Source organism: Arvicanthis niloticus, chromosome 15 (genome assembly GCF_011762505.2).
Source record: "Arvicanthis niloticus isolate mArvNil1 chromosome 15, mArvNil1.pat.X, whole genome shotgun sequence".
Taxonomy (NCBI): domain Eukaryota; kingdom Metazoa; phylum Chordata; class Mammalia; order Rodentia; family Muridae; genus Arvicanthis; species Arvicanthis niloticus.
Genome location: NC_047672.1, coordinates 12,844,534 through 12,867,874, shown reverse-complemented (window position 1 = coordinate 12,867,874; position 23,341 = coordinate 12,844,534). Strand labels below are relative to the sequence as shown.

At 45.7% G+C, this 23,341-nt stretch overlaps 1 protein-coding gene across 1 annotated transcript; it reads left to right on the top strand.

The window, feature by feature from the left end:
* Positions 1 to 945: 945 nt before the first annotated feature.
* On the top strand, positions 946 to 22,673 carry Nfe2l3 (NFE2 like bZIP transcription factor 3). Its single transcript, XM_034518733.2, has 4 exons — positions 946 to 1,673; positions 16,944 to 17,117; positions 20,702 to 20,785; positions 21,173 to 22,673. Exons 1-4 carry the CDS (start codon positions 1,176 to 1,178, stop codon positions 22,388 to 22,390), a joined length of 1,974 nt encoding a protein of 657 aa, XP_034374624.1. The 5' UTR covers positions 946 to 1,175; the 3' UTR covers positions 22,391 to 22,673.
* Positions 22,674 to 23,341: the final 668 nt, after the last annotated feature.

Genomic DNA, 23,341 nt, shown 5'->3' with positions numbered 1-23,341 from the left:
CAATCCCTGGGAGCTATATGGTAAGGAGAAAGCCAACCCTGGCCAGCTGTCTTCTGAACTTCACATACACGCCGTGACATGTCTTCAAGGGAAGAGCGCACGCGCACACACAGACACTCACACAGAGACACTCACCCAGAGACACACACACAGACACTAAACAAATGTAACATTCGCGGGTTTGTGTGTGCTTGACAGGCTCTCTACCAAGTGAGCTGCATCCCAACTCAAGGGGGAAATGAAACATTTTGGGCACCAACACAACTGTGTGCAAGGTTCTGGAGTTGGTGCCAGGACTGATGGCTCATGTATACTCTTATTCGGTTCACAGCAAACCTTAAGTCACTTACATCAAAATGTGTTAGAACTCAAGCGCCATCTTTGTTTCATAGATGTTTCATAGATTCAAGAATGTCATAGATGTATAAACAATGCTCCCTAAAGAGCTACAAGCCACTGAACTCAAGCAAACCGTTTCATATTCTCCGCAGTCTCCAACAGCACACCAGGAAGACGGTCAGTCTATAAAAAGCCGAATGTGGCAGACATTTACCGAGCCAAAATCATCTTGAATTTGAATTTAGGGTCTACACCTCTTACCCTCTGTGCTGGACAGTAGTCGCCACATGTACCCACATGTGCTTGGTACCTCGAAACTCTCCAGCCACTTTCCCCCTAGTTTACACATCCTGTCTCCTCCCACTCAACTTCTCAAACTTTCCTCCGCTCCCACCCCTAAGGTTTTTCAGCTAGAGTGGTCCAGGTCACTGCCAGGGGCGTCTGGAAGCTTTAAATCTGCTTCCATTCCAAAATGCCTTGTCCCTCCTATAAAGTAAGCCTGGAGCCCAGGACAGATGTGGGTGTGTCCCAGAGACCGTGCCTACGGCTCGGGGCGGGGCGAAGCTTGCATGAGGGCGGGATTTAGTTGTGGGGCGTTGCCAGGCAATTGGACCGGCGCTGAGAGCTGGGTGTTGCAGGTGTCTCCTCCGCCTCTCTGGGTCCGCGGCCGCGCCAGGCACTGTGTGGGCAGCCGAGGGAGCGCCTTTGTGCCTGGCTCGGGTGAGGCCGCAACGGCCCCTTGTACGCCCTGGTCCATTGTCTTTCCGGCTGGTGCCACCGGGGCGGCTGTCGTGCCGGGCCGGGTGGACACACGCATCCCAGGCGCACCGTGGGAGATGAAGCTCCGGAAGCCGTGCTGGGCGGGCGGCGGCCTCCTCACGCTTCTGTTGGGCTTGGTGGGGCTCCGTGTGGACCTGGACCTCTACCCGCCGCCGCCGGCCGCCGCACTTTGGGAAGAGCTGCTGCCACTCTGCCCCGCCCGCCCCTACTCGGCCTCGGAAGGCTGGGGACGCACCCCTCTGCTACCTGCCAAAGGCGGGCTGCTGCACGAAGTGCGCGCGCTCGGAATCCCCTTCATTCCCCGCACCCGCGTGGACGCCTGGCTAGTGCACAGCGTGGCGACCGGGGACGTAGACGGGGCCCACGGGCTGCTCGGCACTGCCGCCTCGTCGGCCGTGGGAGACGGCGGCCAGTCAGCACCCGCGGGTGGCGGGGACCCCGGAGCGTCTCACAACAGCCCTCTGGCCGCCGAGGAGGAGGAGGGGAAGGAGGAGGAGGAGAAGGCGGCAGAACCGACGGCGCAGGTGCCAGATGCCTGCGGATGCGGGAGCCAGGTAACCTAAAGGCACGCAAGCGAGTGGCACTTCTACGCCCCTCCCCCCAGGGTAGAAAGGACTGGCCGGAGCTCTAGGGTCCCAGCGGCTAGGCAGGGTCACACCCGCACTCTCCGTTCTTCTTACCCTAGGTACTTGTAGGTTGCAGGACAAATGTGCCCCGCCTCCTTTTGAATGAAGAGGGTGAGTGGTGGGGATTTGATTTTAGGGAAAGTGGATGCCTTGATGGGGAACCTGTACAGGACTAGAGGAAACGAAGGAGGCCTCGGCCCCTGAGAAACTGAGCATCTCTCTGAAGAACCATGCACCTAAGCCAAGGCAGGGCCCTTGCCCTGAATTTAACCGTAGCCTATTTGTAGATGTGCAGTTCCGCTCCTGGAATAAGGAGCCTCGGTGTTCAGTGCAGTTGGTCCCTCTGTGATATAACTATCCAACCCCTTGCCTGAGAATACTTTCTAATGGAATGTGTGAAATCCTTAAATACAAGACACATCGTCGTGCCTCTAACGCGCAAGTTCCCTTTGGTTGCCGGTGCTCCCCTGCAGCTGAACTTTTTGTTTTCAAACAGTTGAGCTAAAACCTCAGGAAAGACTTCAACTAGAGAGCTCCTGCCACCGGGGAACTTCCTTTTAGGCCCGGAGCTCTGACCTTAACTGACATCTGTCCACAAGTGTTTGTAGGAAGTTGTTTTTGTGAAAAGCAGTCTTATGCAAAATGGGACTTGGAACTAAACTGGTTTGTTTGCGGCTATTCAAAATCACCTCACCGTTTGTGTAGGCGGTTGCCTGACGGGATTCTCCACCCTTTCTAGGAGGCTCATTGCGTGAGGTACTAGTGATTCATTTTTAGGGTGATCTGATCCCTTCCTCCTCCTCCGGGATGGGAACTAATAGGGTGAGGATTAGTGTCAGCTCTTGTTGGTTTAGAACTAACAGGAAGCCACTCCCTCTTCCAGTCTACAGATCTGAACTCCAAGAGGGACGGGTGTCACCTGAGGAGAGGTACCTCTCATTTTAGGAGGGTACCTGCTACCTCCATACCTTTTCTGGTCCTGCAAAGTGTGGCTTTGAAATGATGGATTGTACAGAAATGATGGACTCTGTACAAGGTGGTACCACACCTCTCTCACAGACAAATGGCATCCAGCTCGCTAAGTGTACAAGCCATGGAAGGAAACAGATTTTCTCTCTGAAGACTTCCTTCCCACCATTACCTGGTTGATACCTATATAGACTGGTGGGTTGGTTTTGGAGGCAGCTCTGATGGCCTGGGACCTGAAGCACAGGTTAAGAAACTCGTGCAAGGTAACAGAACTGGCAAGTAAGCCGAGGGAGGGCAGAATCTGAACCCAGGTGTCAGGCTCCTCCTCCCTTTCTCTTCTTAGCTCTGTGTCAGACAATGGTTCTCACAAGGAGGATCTGGAGTCTGTCTTTCTTATCGGAGACAAAGCCACTGTGGTCCCATGTCCTTCAGTCTCCCACCAAACCCCAGCACCTCTCTTGGCAGTGCCTTCCCTGGCTGGGCTGCATGTGCTCCTACAAGCCATGGTGCAGGTTGGTGTTTTTCAGTCAGGCTGATCAGTTGCCGAGCCCTTAGAGTTTCAGGAGCCATTGCACCACGGTGGAAATGCTTTGTACTTGAGAAAAGGATACCCAAGGAGCTCAGGAAACCTGGGTGAATACATTCATTAGTTAATGGCGGAAGTGGACTGAGAACTGGGTCTTCTGTCTCCCAGACTGGTATATTAATTAAGTACTGTGGGCTGTGCTCAGGTTCTCCCCATTAGAATGTATCTGGGATGGGGTTAGTCCCTTATTCAGCCTGGCTCTGCTGAGCAGTGGTGGCCCGGGCATTGGAGGCAGAGGCAGGTGGATTTCTGAGTTCAAGGCCAGCCTGGTCTACAGAGTGAGTTTCAGGACAGCCTGGGCTACACAGAGAAACCCTGTCTCAAAAAACAAAAACAAAACCAAACAAACAAACAAACAAACAAAAAACCCAGCCTGGCTCTTGGCCCCAAGAAAACTGCTTTCTGGTGCAGGATTTGTCTGTCTGTTTGTGATCTGTTTGATTGGGGTTTGATGTGGCAGTGGTGGTGGCGGTGGTGGAGGTGATTTTCTAATAGGGTGTTGGTCTTGAACTTGCTATGGAGCCAAGGATGACCTTGAACCCTTGAGGTTTCCCCTTCCCCCTCTAGTATAAGATTACAGGCATGAACCACAACTAGCTTTGTTGTGTATTATTGACCAGGCTGGCCTTGAACTTTTACTCCTCTTGTCCCAGCTTCTCACGTGCTGGGATTACAGGTGTGTGCGTCACCGTGCCTGGCTTGGATTTTTTTTTTTTTTTAAGGCATCTTGTAGGCTGGAGATCTCAGTAGCTAAGAGCATTTGCTACCCTTGCAGAGGACCCATGTTTGCATCCATGCACTCACATGGTGGCTCACAACCATCTTTAACTCCAGTTCCAGAGGATCTGATGCCTTGTTCTGAGCCCTGAGGACACTGCATGCATAGGGAGCATAGACATGCAGGCACAACACCTCTACACAGTAGGTAAAAGTAAGTAAATCTTAAAACACACACACACTAAAAGGAAGAAAAAGCAGATTGTGCATTCATAATGAAGACCATGACTCTGGGGGAAGCAGGCTAGAGAAATAATGCCACTTCCTCCCATGGGCTATGGGAATCACTCCAAGCCCCAGCGGCTCACTAAAAGTGGGAGAGTGAAGTTTTCCTGGAGGGGAAAAGCAAGGGTTAAGTGTGAGCGGGATGCCTTGTTCTTTCTCTCTACATTTGAAATCTGCACTTGAAAACCTTTGGACTTGTCTCTGTGCCCGGCTTGCTTATTAGGGAGTGGGTGGTATGAGACAGGAATGCAGGCAGAGTTTGATACCTGACAGGTAATTCCAGTGACTGACATTTGAATTGTAGAAGACTCTTATTTTAGAGTATAATTTTCACAGCTTTTATATATATATATATATATATATATATATATATATATATATATACAAAACATTTTAGAATAAGGGATTTTCAAAGTATCAAAAGCAAATACTGCTTTGATTTCATTTCTTAGAGGGGCGAATAATTATGAAAGCAGACCCTGGAATTCCCTGGAGCTGGAATCTTCCTTTTATAACCATGGCCGTTCACTTAGAACTGATGAAGCCCAGGCTCAGCACTGGGAAGTATGGGTTCTCGAGAAATAAAGTCATGGTGGCAGGAGAGATGGCTCAGTGGTTAAGAGCACTTGCTGCTGTTCCAGAGGACCCTGGTTCCATTGCCAGCACCCACATGGTGGCTTATAGCTGTCTGTTATTCCAGTTCCAGATGACACTAATACCCTCTTGTTGCCTTCAAGGGCACTGCGTGCATTCACTGCCCTTAAAGAGGATCCAGGTTTGTGGTCTGGCACTCACATGGTGGCTAGCAAGCATCTGTAACGCCATTTCCAGAGGAACTGCAGCACTGTGTGTGGAATGTGCAGACATAACATACACCCATGTATGTCACTAGGCAGATACCTATACACATCAAAGAAAATAATAAAAAAATAAAAATGACAGTTTTGTGGAGTTGAATATGTCAGAGTTTCAAAGAGCTATCAGGAACTGAGTTAGCTTGTGGTCACCTTGTGGTTTCATCTCCTGAGACAGCAACCCTCTGCTGTGTGAGCGATTCTACCAAACATCCTGACTTCCGTTAGGATGGTCCCTTCAGGTCATAGAATCACTATAGTCCATATTTAATCCAAAAAATGGAAGGGAGAGAAAGACCATCGCTGATTGTCGAAGTAAATTTTGTTTCCATTTCAAAATCAAAGATATCTCGTATTGGGTAGGCTTCTGGTCAGTGGTGGGAAGCAAACCCTTGGTTTTCACTAAGCTGTGGTCCCAACATGACCTCCGTTCATGGCAGTGCGCTTTCACGGTGAGGGTTCCTTTTGCTATTAGTGGACATTGTAAGGGAAGACTTTGGCTCCTTGAGTGGGAAAGAATGGCATAGGTCATTATACTAGGATCCACAAACTGGCTGCTTCGATAGAAATGTACTGGGAGACAAGAAGTCCTAGGCAAGGTATCAGCTGATTGATTCCTTCCAAGGACTGATGGGAGAACCTGCGTTTTGGTGGTTTGCTGGAGTTGCTGGTGTTCTGTGGCTTCTGTTCCCCAGCCTCTGCTTTCCGCTTCACATGCCTCCTCCCTGAATGTTTTCTTTCTATAGGAAGGGCAGCCACCTAGGGCCCACCAGGCTCTTTTTACCTAATTGTATTTGCAATGACTGAGTTTCCTGATACGGCTACATTTAAGGCTTAGTAGGGCTTAGAACTTAACGGGCATTTTCGAGGACACAGTCTACCCCATCACCCTTCTGTCAACTGTACATGCTTCTACTGCAGCTATTAGAAACTGAGTCAGTTAGTGCATGGGGCTGTTTGTGAGAACTTTATTTAAGCCATTGTCATCATCATTACAGTTTGGTTTTGTTGTTGTTGCCTGTTTGTTTTCAGAGAAATCTCCTCCTCATTTGCTGAGCTATTCCCCGCTTTCTATCTTCCTGCTTAGCTCACAGAGTAGGAATCCAGTATACAGGGTTCAGGATTCCGGGTAAGCCAGTCTAGGAATCAGGGCGCTGGCACCGAGCCAAGCCAGCTATGTTGTCTCCATTGCATGTGCGACCTGCCACCCACTTTCCCCCAGTCTGAATCTTGAGTTCTCTTTCCCGTAGAATGGGTGCTAGCTAACAGGCTTGTTGGGGAGTGTAAATGGCATGGTGCCAGTCAGGCTGAGCCAAGATGGTAAGCTATGGTCGGTCCTCTGTGTCCGCTACTATCAATCATCCAGCCAGGGTTCCAGAGTCCCCCCACTTTGTTCTGCTGCCAGCCCAGTGCTACTTCACTACTTCCACTGAGGAGGCTCCACCAGCTTCTCATTACCTTCTAGTTCCACATTTTGTCATTCTAGGGTCCCCAGGTGTGGCCACTGAAACACCCACCCACCTTGCTGAACTAATAGCCGGCTGATAAATTGTCTCTGACCTACTTTCCAGCCCAAACTTCCTTTCCCTCTTCTCCCCAGACAACCCAGGATCACGTTTGCCTTCCTTATCTTTGCCCAGAGTGCCAGCCTTTTATTCCTCTCGTGTCTTTCACAGTTAAACCCTCAGGCTGGCTCAGCTGCCACCCATCCACAGGACACCTCCTCTTCCCTTGAGCTGACCCAGAGCCCCCTCTGCTTTGCCCTGTAGTGTCTGCCGTGTGGCCACTGAGGATCTGCAGGGCCACTCTGCTGGGGCTTGCACTTCGTGGATGCCATAGCGGTGACCGTTTTAGGTCCTTCGAGGCCAGATCACCAGGTAGAAAGTAGGTCAGCTCTGAGATCTTGACCATGTTGTACCAGCCACTAGAGTGGACTGGGTCATTGAAGAATAGACTTTCGAGTTTTCACTATAATTGGGTCAAGTGGTGAGATTTCGGACAGCCTAAACTGAGAGAACAAGTTAGTGGCCTCGAGTGAAATAGAACTGGTTACTGTTCCTAAACACCGAGTTAGCCATGCCTCCCACCTTGTGAACTTCAAAGAAAGAAACAGTCTGCTGCCATTCAGGGCAGCCTCATGTGGGAATGGCTCCTCAGACACAGCTATGAGCAATCTGGGAAAGTTCATACACCTCTGGGCAGCTGGAGGTGGCAGAGGTATGTGCCCCAGTTGTTGTGGTTGAGTAGCAGATGGTGGCTGGCACCAGGTGGCCTTGGGATGCCTCCAGGGGCTAGATCTGGCTTCCCATCTTCACGGCCAGGCGTTGTTGGGGAAAACAGAAAGCACAGAGTATGAGTGAACACACACACACACTCCGACAAACCAAGGAGTTGGCCAACACAGTTGTAGGAACTGGCAAATCCAGCCAGCGGGACAGCAGAACACTCCAACAGCTCACCAGAGGCCAGGATGCTGCTGGCTCATGTCCAGCTTTCTCCTCCTGGAAGCCTCAATGTTGTTCCTGAGGGCTTTCAATTGACTGGATGTGGCTATTCAATTACTTAAAGTCAGCTGCTATACCCACATCCGTTAAGTCCTACAGAACATGTAGCCCGTTCAGTTAACTGAGTCCATGGACACCAGAAGAAACCCTATCTCAAAAAAACAAAATTTAAAAAAAAAAAAAAAAAAAAGGAAGGAAGACAGACAGACAGACGGGATTAGTACCAGGCTTCTAGCTGGCTTTGACATGAAAATGCCCACAGCTAGATGCAAATCTTGTCACCTGTGTGACAGGCTCTCTGTCTAACTTCTGTGCTTCAGTTTCCTCCCCTCTGAAAGGAATGTTAACAGTACATACCTTGCCAGGATACTGAGCGGCTTACATGAGGTATAGGCATGGGGCCCAGTGAGAGATCAGTAGACATGAGCTGTAATTACTGTAAACTGCTATTAAAACCCATCCAGGCCAAGCAGGACACAGGCTGTCTTTATCTGGCTCCTTGGTTCTCTCTAGGCCAGATGACTTCAGGTTGCCTCCAGCCTAGAGACAAGCCTCGGGACTCTGAGCTCCCTCTGATGTCAACCCACACTCACAGACAATGCTCTGTTCTTTGTCTTTGAAGGTTCACCCAACCCTAAAAGTCAAAGCAGGTCTCCTCACTCCTCCGCCAGGTGAGAAAAATGAAAGGGCCAGGCTGCAAGTGCTCACAAACGGCTTGGTTGGCAGAAGCTCCACCCACTCCTCAGAACCCAGGCCGGTGGAGTGAGTCCAAGCTGCTGCACACAGCCGTGGTACACACAGGGTCTTCAGAGACTCTACAAGAGAAACAAAACCTCATAAAGAAAAGCCCAGCTTTGCATATCTCTTCCCCTCGCCCTTCTCTTCCCTGGTACAGAAAACCTTCCCCCCCACAGCCTGCTCCTTGCCTGGATGACATGTGATATATATATATCTCCTACCAGGAAGGGAAAGGCCCAACAAGATGGTCTAGATGCCATAGAGAAAATCACGAGCCTTTGCAGACAGGTTGGTCAGAAGATCCAAACAGGTTCTGATGGGTCATTGGACAGAATGAAAGTGGGACATGACTGGGCAGGCCTTCCTTCCTGCAAGCACTGGAAATCATGCGTTAAGTGGTACACACACGCGCACACACACACACACACGCACACACGCACACATGCACACACGCACACACGCACACACGCACACACACACACACTTTATGCCGGCTTTCTAGGACACACATGGAACCTTTCTTTTTTATTTTGTAGTGGGATTCCAGACCACTAGGGTAAGACTTCCCTACACACAAATAAAAGTAACTTGGTGATGCATTTCCCTTGCCTGCGCTGTGCGCACAGGCCACAAGAGCCCTTGCACAGAAGCGCTCTTGGAAGATGTCTGTATGCCTCAGCTGGGAGCCAGCAAGTTGAGAGAAGCTGGAAAGGAGGGAGCAGAGATGGTCACACGCTGCCCATGATGGGGTCTGGCATCGCTTTCTTTTGGAATGCCAGTTGAGGTGTCCACAGTGATTAGCAAGGTTAGCAAGGCTCAGAATCAGAAACTGTAGAGTGATTGTGTGTCTTGAAATGAATAAAGGGGCGTGTCCCCAACTACTTCAAATGCAAATTCTGTGATAGTCTCTTGTTTCAGGAAACTAAGGGTCAGAGAGGGTCAGCAAGTAGTCCAAGGTTACACAGCTGCAAGTTTGGGGTAGCTCATTTCACTCACGCAGCTTGTGGCTCAGCCTGCGGGTACTACACCACTCTGGGTTTAGCAAGCTGTACAGATTGTATCTTAGAGGCAGTCGCTCTTTCCACTTTGTAAATACAAATACTGTAATGGTGGATCCTCTACCCATCTGTGCCTCCTCCCCTCAGGCCCAGTGGCAGAATTGCTAGCTATCCCAAGTTTTGTTGTCTGGAAAGCAGACTCTGAGACCAACTTTAATGTGCACATTTTAAAAGGGCACTCAGAAGCAAGGCATATCAAAACTGTTCGACATTGGAGCCATTATGGTCCTGCCTCTTCCCACCTTAACCTTCTCAGTCATGGGATGAGAGCGCCTGGACAGCATTACCTGACCATAATAAGAGAAGAGAGACAGCTAGCTGTCAGCAGGGTGCCTCCGGTCACCAACAGCCATTGCTAGTTCTTTCTTGTGGGGGGTGCCTACATCTTTATGTGTGTCCTCCTAACTCAGGGTAGTCCCACCTGTCTTCATCGTATCTTAGGATCCCTGTCCCTCTTTGCTTCCAATCTGCTGCAAGCAATAAGCTAAGCGAATACACAAGCATCTTCTGAGACGATGCCCGGGAGACACCTAGTGCTGTGCCAAGTGGAAGCATTCCCAGCCCTGGTGGACATCAGTCAAGATGTTTCTGTCTGTCCAGATGTTACATAGTTTGCTAGGTGCAGTGGCACACACCTGTAGCCCAGCACTTGGGATCTAAAGGCAAAAGAATTGTGAGTTCAAGTCTTGCTTGCGATATATAATAGTGAGATCACTGAGCTTTATTTATTTATTTATTTACTTATTTATTTATGCAGATGTGTTGGGTTTTTTTTAAAACTCTTTTTAAAAAGATTTGCTTTATTTTATATGTATGAGTGTTTTGCCTGTATGTATGTATGTACGTGTGTGTGTGTGTGTGTGTGTGTGTGTGTGTACATGTACCATGTATGCGTCTGAGGCTTGAAATGGGTGTCTGATTCCCTAGAACTGGAGTTACAGATGGTTGTGAGCCAGCATGTGGGTGAGAGGAATCAAACATGGCGTCTGCATGTGCAGCACGCGCCCTTCTTAACAGCAGAGAAATCTCTCCAGCCCTTTTGCTTTCTTACAGAGTTCGTTTTATTTCTCCTTTTTTTTTTTTTTTTTTTTTTTGCTGGTGATGGTTTTGAGATTATGTCTCAGTTTGTACTCTAGGCTGGCCTGGAATTTGTGGCAATCCTGCCTCTACCCTAGCATCTCTTATCTTCAGAACAAAAAGTACTGTCTTGGTCCATGTCTCCATTTCTTCCCATAACTGTATCTTGAAAGGACGACCTGTTCAGTGGCATAATCATGCCATAATTATGTCACCTCTTGTTACTCTTTGCAAATGTCACATGGCTTCTACCCTAAAGCAATGGTGAAAGCCACCAGCCTATTAGAAGCAATGGTGAAAGCCACCAGCCTGTTAGAAGCTCCCATGGGTACTTTGGGCCTGAGCCACCTTGAGGCATCACTGTAGGACACTGTGATGAAAGAGAAGTTCTGCTTGGCCAAGGTCATTTTGCTGTATAGGGCCTTTTAGGGTGATTCTCTAACACAATCTAAACATAATCAAACATAATCAAAACATAATCAAAACACAATCTAAATGTAAATAATAAACATAATTTCAAACGTAAGTGCAAGAGCTGAGTATAGTAGTAGTACATTCCTTTAATTCCAACACTAAAGAAGTAGAGTCAGGTGGACCTCTGTGGGTTCTAGGCCAGCCTGCTGTACATGGCAAGTTCTGGAACAGCCAGGAAGATACATAGTGAGACCTTGTCTCAAAAAAGGGGGGTGGGGTGGGTGTGGTGTTGGAGAGATGGCTCAGTGCTTAAGAGCACAGGCTGTTCTTTCAGAGGTCCTGAGTTCAATTCCCAGCTCCACATGGTGGCTCACGACCATCTGTACAGTCTCAAGGTATCCAGTGCTCTCCTCTGACCTCTGTGGGCATTTCACACACATGGTACACAGACATATGTGCAGGCAACACACTTAAACACATGAAATAAAAATCTCAAAAATAACTTTTAGGCAAGATTATTGAATAATATCCAGCCAGGCAGTGGTGGCACATGCCTTTAATCCCAGCACTTGGGAGGCAGAGGCAGGAGGATTTCTTTTTCTTTTCTTTTCTTTTCTTTTTTTTTTTGGTTTTTCAAAACAGGGGTTCTCTGTGTAGCCCTGGCTGTCCTGGAACTCACTCTGTAGACCAGGCTGGCCTCGAACTCAGAAATCCGCCTGCCTCTGCCTCTCAAATGCTGAGATTAAAGGCGTGTGCCACCACTGCCTGGCGGCAGGAGGATTTCTGAGTTCGAGGCCAGCCTGGTCTACAGAGTAAGTTCCGGGACAGTCAGGGCTACACAGAGAAACCCTGTCTTGAAAAATCAAAAAAAAAAAAAAAAAAAAAAAAAAAAAAAAAAAAAAAGAATATCCTTTGCCCAGATTTTACATTTTTCCACTTAGCCTTAATAACTATCCATATGTATAAATGCATAATCCCTTTATTTTGTGACACACTTAAAGAGTGAAAAAGCCATTTAATACTAGATACATTGTGTGTTTCCTAGGAGTGTTTTTTTTGTTTTTTTTGTTTGTTTGTTTGTTTGTTTTTTTTTGTAGCCAGTTACCAAAGTAAGGAAATTTATTGTGAATCTAGGAGCATTGTTTTACCGTCTGTAGTCAGAGTCTGTGCCCGGTAGATCGGACTCATCACACACTCTTACTTTATTCTGGAGTGGTTCCTCTTCATTAGATTGAGGTGATTCTTGACATAAAACCCACTGTTGGTATTGTCTCCTTCATAGCAGGGGGCATGGTGTCTGTCTCTGGATTATGACAGTAGGCTTAGCCATTGCTTAAGGTGGCATCTGCCAGGCTTCCCTGTAGTGTTATTCTTTTTTGTAATTAACGAGTAATCTATAGAATGACACTCTGAGGCTATTTAAATGTCTGCATTATATTTACCATCACCATGTTTTTAAGTTGTAGTCTCCTATGTGATATTTCACCCACCCCACCCCCACTCACTTGGTCATTTTATACTTTAGTTGTCCTTTTGTTTACCTCTTTATTCAGTGAGTTGGGAATCCATGATCACATGACAGGACTTCCCCCCACCCTCTTTTGATGTGGAAGGGAGTGGAGGTTAAGATAGGATGTGACTTTGTAGCCTTGGCTAACCTGAAGCTTGATATATATTCTAGATTGGCTTTGAACTCAAAGAGATTCTCGTGCCTCAGCCTCCGAAGTGATTGAATTAAAGGTGTGTGCCGCTATGCCTGCTCCTTCCTCCCGCTTCTATGTGTATGAGTGTCAATATACCAAGGAAGTCAGTATATCGAGTTTGCCTGCATCTAAGTCTATAGCAAGTGTGTGTAGTGCCCTTGGAGGCCAGAAGAGGGTGTTGGCTCCCCCCAGGAGTTAGAGATGGTTGAGAGCCCCATGTGGATGCTAAAAATGGTCCTCTGGAAGTATACAGCCAGTGCTCTTCAGAGCCATCCCTCCATCCCCCACATGAAAGTACTTTTAACCAACTGTTGGCCTCTTGCAATGCTATCCTGGATTATTTTATATGCTATAGTAATACTATATAGGATTTCTGAAACTTAAGTCCTTCCCTGAGTTTTCCAGAATGTCTCACATACATATATCACCAGCCCATCACACTCTAAAAGATCTCCTCCCTCCCCTGTACCACCACACACACACACACACACACACACACACACACACAGAGAGAGAGAGAGAGAGAGAGAGAGAGAGAGAGAGAGAGAGAGAGAGAGAGAAAGCAAGAGCGCCTTCCCAGACTTCTGCTCAGTTTGTTGTTTATGGGCTTGCGATAGCCTGTATGGGTTCTACATGATGGCTTAGACGTGTACTTCTGTTTACATATTTGTGTGGCTGTTCTTGTGTATTGAGTTACCTCACACATCGCAGACTTTACACGCTCTGTCCAACCACAGGAGTTTTATAAACAAACTCAGCATTGTTGAGAATCCAGAATTTAGGGTTAACAAAAGATGCCTTGCCTGGACAAAAGGCGAGCAGTAGAGTGAATGGTGTCAGCCTCCTCCTCCCCCAGCACCCCCAGTGTAGAGAAGACGCAGCCCTGTGGTTACAAGCAGGAATAATCCAAAAGGATTCCTGCCAAAGTCTAAGGATTCTGTGTCTAAGATTTGACTTCAACAGATATTTGCTGAAGAACAATGAGTGATAGGCTCTGGAGTAGACAGGAGGTATAGAGTCACTGTCTTCAGGAACCCAGTGTTTTGTGCCAGGCATGGTGGGACTACACACCTGTAGTCCCAGCACTCAGGAGGTAGAGGCAGGTGGGTCTCTGTGAGTTTAAAGCTAGCCTGATCTACAGAATGAGTTCCAAGACAGCCAGGGCTATTTAGAGAAGAAACCCTGTCTCCAATAAATAGATGATAGATTAGATAGATAGATTAGATAGATAGATAGATAGATAGATAGATAGATAGATAGATAGATAGATAAGGTGAAAATAGAGTAAGTTAAAAAAGGAAAAGAAACAAAACTACCACTTGGGAACTGGGGAGAAGGCTCAGTAAGAGTGCTTGCCCTTGCAGGGCAGTGATGGCCCACGTTTTTAATCCCAGCACTTGGGAGACAGAAGCAGGCTACTTGAGTTTAAGGCTAGCCTGATCTACAGAATGAGTTCCAGGAAAGCCAGTGCTAGCCAATGTTACACAGAGAGACCCTGTCTTGGTGGAGGTGGTGTGAAGCATGCTTGTCCTCCAAGCATGAAAACCTGAACTCAAATTCCCATATAAAAATTTGGGCACAGCCACTGGGCACCTATAACCCAGTGCTGTGGGGAGCAGAGACAGGAGGAGTTTGGGGGCTTGGCTTGATAGCTGCTAGCCTAGTTCCAATTCAATGAGAGGAAACAAAGCAGACAGTGATACGGAGCAACACCCAAGGCCTTCCTCTGGCTTCTTATGCATATGCATGAGTGCACATATGCAGGAAACAGGATTAGAGAGAGGGAGAGGGAGGGAGAGAGAGAACTACCATCTAGTGGGACAGATAGCAAACAAATAAATACAGCTGGTGATAAATGGTACAGAAAAAAATGGTTAAGTATTGGCTAAAGTAAAGGTGCTTTTTAAAAATACAGAGGACTGAGGATGGCTCACTGGTTGAGAGCACTGGCTCAGTCGGTCTGGGCACACACCTTTAATCCCAGAACTCAGGAGGCAGAGGCAGTGGGATCTCTGAGTTTGAGGCCAGCTGGTCTACAAAGGGAGTTTCCAGGACAGCCATGGCTACACGGAGAGATGCTGTCTTGAAAAAACAAACAGAAGAACACTGGCTGAGCTTCCAAATAACCTGTTTGATTCCCTCCTCACCACCACCCCCGGTCCACCTGGTGACCGCCTGTTACTCCAACCCCAGGAGAATCCAACACCCTCCATGGACTTCCATCAACACCAGGCACACATGAGATATACAGACATACATGAAGACAAAACACCCATACACATAAACTAAAAAAATAAGTGAATCTTTAATATATCAGGGAGAGCTGAGAAAAAGTTGGGATGAAAATATTTGAAGAGAGAGGGTGAATCTGAGGACAGAGACTTGGGACATTGCTCAGTTTACAGATCTGAGGATGAAGAATCAGCAACTGAGAAGTCACTGTAACTTAGAAGAAAGAGATGAGATGCTGCCGTGCCAGTTTCAGAAAGCTGCTTCCAGGAGGAGGTAGTAATAACTAAGTCAGAATTCGCTGGCGCTGTCTGATGTAATAAGGATGCAGAGCCTTTAGAGTTGGGAGACCCTGGCAAACTATTTCAGTGGTGTGCCGGCAACAAAATTCCTCACTGGACTGGTGAGAAAGAATACACTGAACGCAGATGATCACTCTTGGAGAATTTTCCAATAAAATTGGGCAGAATAATGGGATAGAATCTAAAGGAGGGCTATGGGAGCAAGGGAAGGATTCTGTAGTAGAAGGCACCAGCCCCCAGTAGATGGCTAATGGGAACTGTCCATAGCTGGGAAACAAGGAACAACCAAGGACAGAGGGGAAGAAAGTAGCGGGATCACCAGTGTTCTGAGAAAGCTTGCTCACAGGGAGAAAAGCAGAGTACCACAGAGCAAGGTACAGCTGGACAGGCAGAGAAGCCAGGAAAACTGAGGGGCCACTACGGCTGGTTTTCTGTCCTGCTCCCCAGCCTCTGCTCCCCGAATTGGTAAATCCTCGTTTTGTTGACATTTCCATTTTTCAAACATTTCTGTGTGTTGGTGTGGAGGCAGATCCTTGAGTTAACCCTATTAGCATCGTGTTCCTGTAAATGAGAAAACCGTCCTGGACCGGTGGCGGGTACCTGCAGTCCCGGCACTCTGCAGGTTAAAACAAGAGGGTCACAAGTTCTAGACCGGATGAGGCCTCACAAAGAGATCTTGTCTTGAAAAAGGAGAGGAGAGAAGGAAGGAACAGAGGGGTGCGGCAGCCTCTTGTCTGTGCTCCCAGTGCTGAGGGGGAAGGCTGGAGTCTAAGGGCCAGCCTGAGTTCCAGACTACAGAGTGAGACCTTTGTTTCAAAAAGAGAAAGAAATTGAAAACAGATGTTTGAGTGATGTTACAGTTGAGCAAAATGTGCCTTTTGGTATCATGACTGAAAGTGTCAGTAGATCGTGCTTGTTCCACTGTAATATTAGAAGCGTCTCTCACCATTTAAAAACTTTCTTAGGGGCTGGAGAGATGAGTCGGTGGTTAAGATCACTGGCTGCTCTTCCAAAGGATCCATGTTCAGATCCCAACACCCAGATGGCAGTTCATGACTGTAATTCCAGTTCCAGGGGACCAGACACCCTTACACAGACATACATGGAGGCAGAACACCAATGTAAATAAAATTAAAAAAAAAAAAAAAAAAAAAAAAACTTCTTAGATTAAGTAAATTAAAAGCAGGGTCTTCTGGGTAAAGAAGTGAAATAGAAATATCTGAGCCAAATAAAAACCGAGTTTTTCTGATTGTAAAAGGAATACACATTTGGTTTAGAAAGCAAATCAACCCCTTTCCCAACCTGTCCCTTCCTCATCTGCCTTCTAGAGAGAACATGGTGCATAATTTTTAAAATACCACTTCCTGGATTGTTCTATAAGTGTATATTATATTGATAAGTATTTGCTTCCAGCATATGTCTTTGTTTTGAACTGAGAGCTAAATAAAAAAACTGCCTGCCAGGAACATTGATTTCCAATTTTAATATAATTTGTTAATAGTTTCAATTCAGGGGCTTTATAAATATATACAATTTCAGTTATGCAGATTAGCTGTCTCAGGAGTGCATAGGAAGAGTAGAGCATAAAACTGACCTTTGTTTCAGATTTAAATGCTTCTTCGAGAGTGAAATAATGGAGCACCAGCCTCAGCTGATAGCAACTGTGGGTTTTACCCAACAATAGGGACAGTGTCATTCTAAAGATGTTTCATATTTGTTGATAATGGTTTTCTGCTTAGCACAGTTTGGGTGCTTTTTACAGAATGAGATGCTAAGAGAAAAGAGCGAGGATGTGGATCACAGTTCCGAGCAGGAGGAAAATGAGGAAGGGGTATCAGCCCGGGGAAAATCACGACAGCAGAGTAAAAAAGAGGAAAAGAAAATGGTGGGCGCATCTGCCTGGGAAGCCGAGAAGAGCACCGAGGCTAGGAATGAGGTAAGCTGTGAGAAGGTTCCAGGCTGGCCACTGACAAATGTATTTGTGTGGTGTGTGTGTTAATTGTATCGTGTTTGCCAAGACAAGGAGATCCCCGCTGGCATCCAGATTAGCCTGGCCAGGCCTAGGAGATCAAAGGACCAACCTTACAAATCTCTTTCGATTTCTACCCAAGTCTTCAGTCTGCTAGTAGATCAGGACAAATCACTGGTGTCTGTTTCCTACCTCTGACCTCACCTACAAAGCCAGGGACAAGCTCCAGGAGGGCATCTTCCTGTACTTCTTTTGACTGACAGCGTGAACCCCAGGATCCAAGTTGAAGGAAAATGGAATCTGGGGCTCAGTCTGGAAAACCCTTAGAGAATGAGGAGCTGGGTCTTAGACAGCCCTCATCACCATGTAAGGCTACACCAAGGAACTGGCTTTGCAGAGCTGTTGATGGGGGGGCGGGGAGAACCACAGCTCTCATCTTAAAGGGAGTAAGAGACAGTTTATTCTGGAATCATTTTTGAGTGACCATGGCCCAGGAACATAGATTTAGGTTACCCCTAATTCCATGTTTTAACATGGAAGCAGTTTCATGAAGGTTTTTATATATAGGTAAGTTTAAAATACTTTGGTGGGTACATCAGAGAGGCAGTGAGGTGGGGAGAACTTTTCTATACATCCACCCAGGTGGTCTCTGGGCTTTTCGGTTGGTGGAGGCTAGTGGTCTGCTAATTTATTAGATCTCAAAAGATTTTAGCTGTTAGTCACAGGTTCGTTCTGACACAGGTGGGCAAGCAATGGCTGTTCTGAGAGCTAGTAGTAGTCCCCTCCCCCGTCCACTGAGGGAAGCAAAGGGTAGAAAAAGCTTGGAGGGAGTATTTGACTACTTACTGGTGGGATGTATATAAATATTGAATATTTATAGGCAATTGCTCCATATTTATAGGCATTTTTACTTGGTTGGTTCTCTGGGGACCCATCCCCTCCAAAGCTAGGACATTATATGGTCACTTTAAGGTCTGAATGTTCAGCAGCATGTCCTCCCCTTGCGTCTTCTAAACCATTTAATGGCTGTCTAACATCTGGCTCTGGACACTTGCTTTGGGCCTCTTTTGGCTTTTTTTTTTTTTTCCCTGAGACAGGGTTTCTCTTTGTATCCCTGGCCGTCCTGCAACTCACTCTGTAGACCAGGCTGGCCTTGAACTCAGAAATCCACCTGCCTCTGCCTCCCAAGTGCTAGGGTTAAAGGCGTTTGCCACCACTGCCCGGCATTCTTCTCCACATTTTTAAAGTGTCAATCTAAAATGGAACTATTTTATAAGATTAGAAAAAGGAATTTAAAAACTCCAGCTTCACATTTCCCAACAGCATAAAATGAGCTGAAAGTACACTTTGTGTTTCTAGAAACAACTCAGCTATTTTTTTTTAAATCCTAGACACTAAACCACCAAGGTACTACAAGGAAAGCTTGTAATTTTTTCTCTCCTCCAGACAGGGCCTCTGGTATCCCAGGCTGTCTTCATTTGCTATGTATGTACCCAAAGATAACCTTAAACTTCTGATTCTCCTGATTGCATTCCCCATGTGCTAGGATTACAAGCCTGTATCACCTCACCTCGTCTATGTGATGCTGGGGACCTAATCCAGGGCTTACACTAGGCAAGAATTTCAGTAAGCTACATGCCCAGTCAACAAGGGTTCCTGTGGTTTTAGTGAGGCAGGACCTTGCCATTTGTATCCTGGGGTTGGCCATTTTAGTCTTTCTGTCTCTATCTCCCAAGTGGTGAGATTACAGGCAAGCACCGCTATTCTTGGCTTTATGTAACAGGGACAAATAGCCAACTTCTGTAAAGCCAGATGTCTCAATATTGTATAGACTTAGGTGTTATAGATTATGTTAAAGATAAACAGGGTCAGGTGTAGTGGCATGCCTTTGATCACAGCACTTTGATCTTGCAAAGGCAGGCAGATCTCTGAGTTAGAGGCCAGCCAGGTTTACATATCAATATCAAGTTCCAGGTCAGCCAGAACTATATAGCCCTATTTATAAAAGAAAAGCAAAAAACAAAAAACTAGAAGCTAACAGTGTTTTCTACTGTTAGAATCCTCAGTTTAGAGGTGATTCACTGGTAAAAACTAACATGAAGCTGTCAGTTCATTAGACTGAGCAGAGAACTTACTGGGAACTGAATTTCTCAGCTGAGCTGTTGTCCCTAAGGGAATCACTCTTTATTCTCCATGGATCTACCACCCATCCTGGGCTACAAAGAATATCCTCAATCTCCTGAGCTTGACAGCCAACTGAGAAACAAGCAAAAAGGTTAAAAGTCTGGCATTATTAACACAATTCTAAAAAAGATTTGAAACATTTTATGTAACAAATTGACCAACAAGCCACTAAAATGGTTTTTCAATTAAGGAACTTAAAAATTAAGTCATTTAGCGTCAATATATAGAAACCCTATGGAATTATGAACCCCCAAATGTTTCATAGAACCCAATGTATTTGACAAAGGTAAATGTATTTGTGTGTACTGCCAGTCCAACTTTATCTCTACTACAGATCTTTAGTGGAATGTAGGGAGTTGGAAGATGTCATAAATAGCACATATTAATAGAATCCCGTGTTCACTGATATCCTTGTGCACTCTGGATATTTTGTGTGTGCCAGGCACATGTGTGGAGGTGAGAGGCCATTGTTGTGGAATCTGTTCTCACGTTCCACCTTGACATGGTTTCTAGGGATTTGAACTCAGGTTGTCAGACTTGTGCTGAGAGGGCTTTACTATCTTTCCATTCTTGCTTGATACTGAAGATCAGAATTTAATTGAGAACTAAAATCAAAAGGTTTGGAACCAGGTTTGAAGACAAGAAGAGATATCCATGTCCAGGGGGATATAAGCTTCCCACCGAAAATGCCAAGAAATAAGAAACAGATTTGTCTACTAGAAATCAGAATCCTGAGATACATGGTCAAATGGGTTTATAGTATTCCTTGGAGGATAAGAGTCATACAAAATAGCTCTCAGCAAAAATAAACTCTTAAACCAGGTGGTGGAAGAGCACATCTTCTGAATTCCAGCACTGGGGAGGCAGAGGCAGGTGATCTCTGACTTCCTGGCCAGCCTGATCTACTAAACGAGTTCCAGGACAGCCAGGGCTGATATAGAGACTAAAACTAGAAAACTGGGGGGAGGGGGGGGAAGACACCAAAACTAAACCTTTTAGAAGTCACAAATTTGAGCCAGATGTAATGGTACATTCCAGATTTTCCCAGCACACACACAAAAAGTTGAAGTAGGTCTGCCATGAGTTCCAGAATCAGAAAGGGGGGGGGGGGCCGCGAGGGGGCGGGAGGAAGCCTGAAACTTAAGATTTCATTTTTTCTTTTTTTTGGGTGGGGGTGGGGGGTTCGAGACAGGGTTTCTCTGTATAGCCTTGGCTGTCCTGGAACTCTGTAGAGCAGGCTGTCCTCAAACTCAGAAATCTAAATCTACCTGCCTCTGCCTCCCAAGTACTGGGATTAAAGGCGAGCACCACCACTGGCCGGCAGACTTCCTTTTTTCTAACATTAAGCATTTTCTGTTTATATGCAGAGCCATCTACAGTGGTCAGACACATCTTTCTCTCTGGAAGATTTATTCCAACTACTTTCATCACAGCCTCAACACTCTCTGGAGGTAAAAGGAATTCTGACTTGTATTTAACACCCACCCCCAATAAAACTCTTGAATTGACAGACTTCTGTGAATTGGGGACTCTCCTACTTGGAAGACAAAGCAATTTGCCAAGCACACTATAAAAAGGCTTCATTTTCATAGAATACATTGACTAAGAGCTGTATCTTGTTACAATGCTTAATGATTGAAATATAAGCTCAACTCCCTGATTATTCAAAACCCCCTACCCCCAGGTTCATCAGCATATTCTGAGATCACATAATGTGTCTCAAACAGGGAATTGTTCATAGTCAATAGTATATCCATATTACAGAAAAATTTGACAAAAGTAATGAGATTCTATGTAGATAATGGAACTCCTTTTGAAATAGTGTTTTTGTTCATCAGGGCATCTCAGTGGAAGACATTCCACCTTTTCTGAGCAGTGTCTGTGAAGGTGTGAATTCCTCAGCACATAACATAAATTTGAGCCAAGCTATAAGCCATGATGTCAATCTTCATGAAGCCATGCTGTTGTGCCCCAACACATTTAGAAGAGATTCATCAGCAAGATCTTCACAGACACAAGAACCATTTCTGCAGTTAAATTCTCATACCAATTCTGAGCAAACCACACCTGCAATGTCTCTTCCACCTGTTGACAATCAAATGAGGAACCTAACAAGCCAAGATCTGTATGACCTAGATTCAAATATATTTGATGGTATAAACCTCATGCCCTTGACCACAGGTTTCAGTCCACTGGAAGTTTCTCAATTTTTTGAAGAACCAGATTCTGGGCTCTTATTAAATTCAAGTTACAACAGCACCCCTCTCACCAACTCTAATTCTTACTGTATTTATGACGGGACTGTAGGTTACAATAGTGATCTACAGTCTCATTGTCACGACTTAGGCGCTGTAGGAGGCTGCTACCCAGAATCCCGTAAACATTTTTATATGGACCATATGACCATACCTGGCTTTCATGGGGCTCTTGAATGTCAACAAGTATTTCATGACCACACTTACCACTTACAGTCAGGTGTGCCCACATATGAATCTTTTCCATGGTCTGAGAAGTCACAGAAAATCAGTGCGTGCCTTGATAACCCAGACAGAAACTTGAGCCGTGACGAACAGCGTGCTAGAGCTCTACACATTCCCTTTTCTGTAGATGAAATTGTCCGCATGCCTGTAGACTCTTTCAACAGCATGTTAAGCAGACACTACCTGACAGACTTACAAGTTTCTCTCATCCGTGACATCAGGCGAAGAGGAAAAAATAAAGTTGCTGCTCAGAACTGCCGTAAGCGTAAATTAGACATCATTTTAAACCTAGAAGATGATATATGTAACTTACAAGCAAAGAAAGAAGCCCTTAAAAATGAGCAAACTCAATGTAACAAAGCTATTGACATAATGAGACAGAAGCTACATGACCTTTACCGTGATGTTTTTAATAGGTTAAGAGATGACCAAGGTAGGCCAGTCAATCCAAGCCACTATGTACTTCAGTACAGCCATGATGGAACTGTCTTGATTGTACCCAAAGAACTGGTCTCATCAGGCCACAAAAAGCCCCAAAGGGAAGAAAAGGAAGAAGAAACAGAACAGCTCCAGTGACCAACATCTCAAACTATTTATTTTAAAAGTACTGCTACTTGAATCATTCAGTTAATTCTGATGTTTAGGAATCAATATTATGCTTCTGTGAAGTTGGGAGACTCCACACATTCCTGCATGGTTCATAAACACCTATGTGAAGTAATCTCCAAGCTTTAAGACCTTTATGGCTTACAATTGAAACAGCCTTAGTGTTTTCTGAAGGTTTTTTATTTTGTAACTTCTGTGTGAAAATAAACTTTATATTTGAACTGATAAAAAATTTTATTCTAACAAGTCCAAAGTACACTTGCCTTATTCTTTATATACTTAAAAATCACTCGGTAACAAACTTTAACAAATATACAAAGCAGATACCTGAAAGGTTGAAATGATTAAGTTTCAAACCAAAAGTACCCACACTTCACTAAAATGCATTTAGAGGTCACAGCCCTACATCCAAATAAAAATTCTCATCCCCCCCACCCCACCCACCCAGGGTTTCTCTGTATAGCCCTGGCTGTCGTGGAACTCTCTGTAGACCAGGCTGGCCTCAAACTGAGAAATCTGCCTGCCTCTTCCTCCCAAATGTTGGGATTAAAGGCGTGTGCCACCACTCAAGTGTTTTTTTTTTTAAACTGTGCATGAATCAAGTAATCTTTAATAAAATGGGCCATATAACAAATTGCATTGTGATATCTGACCTGTTAAAATTCTACGCAATGTTTTTAAACTTGCACTAACACTCAACAAAATTACACCAATATCCAAGTAAGCTGTAATCAGTGTCTTGCCCCATAGTCACTCATTGCAGTGAGTCAATAGTTTTTCCTAAACGACAAAAGGCTCAATATCTATGATCCTCCTGGGATGTGAAAGCCAGGATAAAAAACCAGAATAGTAAAACATTTACAGTAACAATGGGGATCACCAGCGTAATTCTCAACAGTGCCCATACAGGATGACCACCTT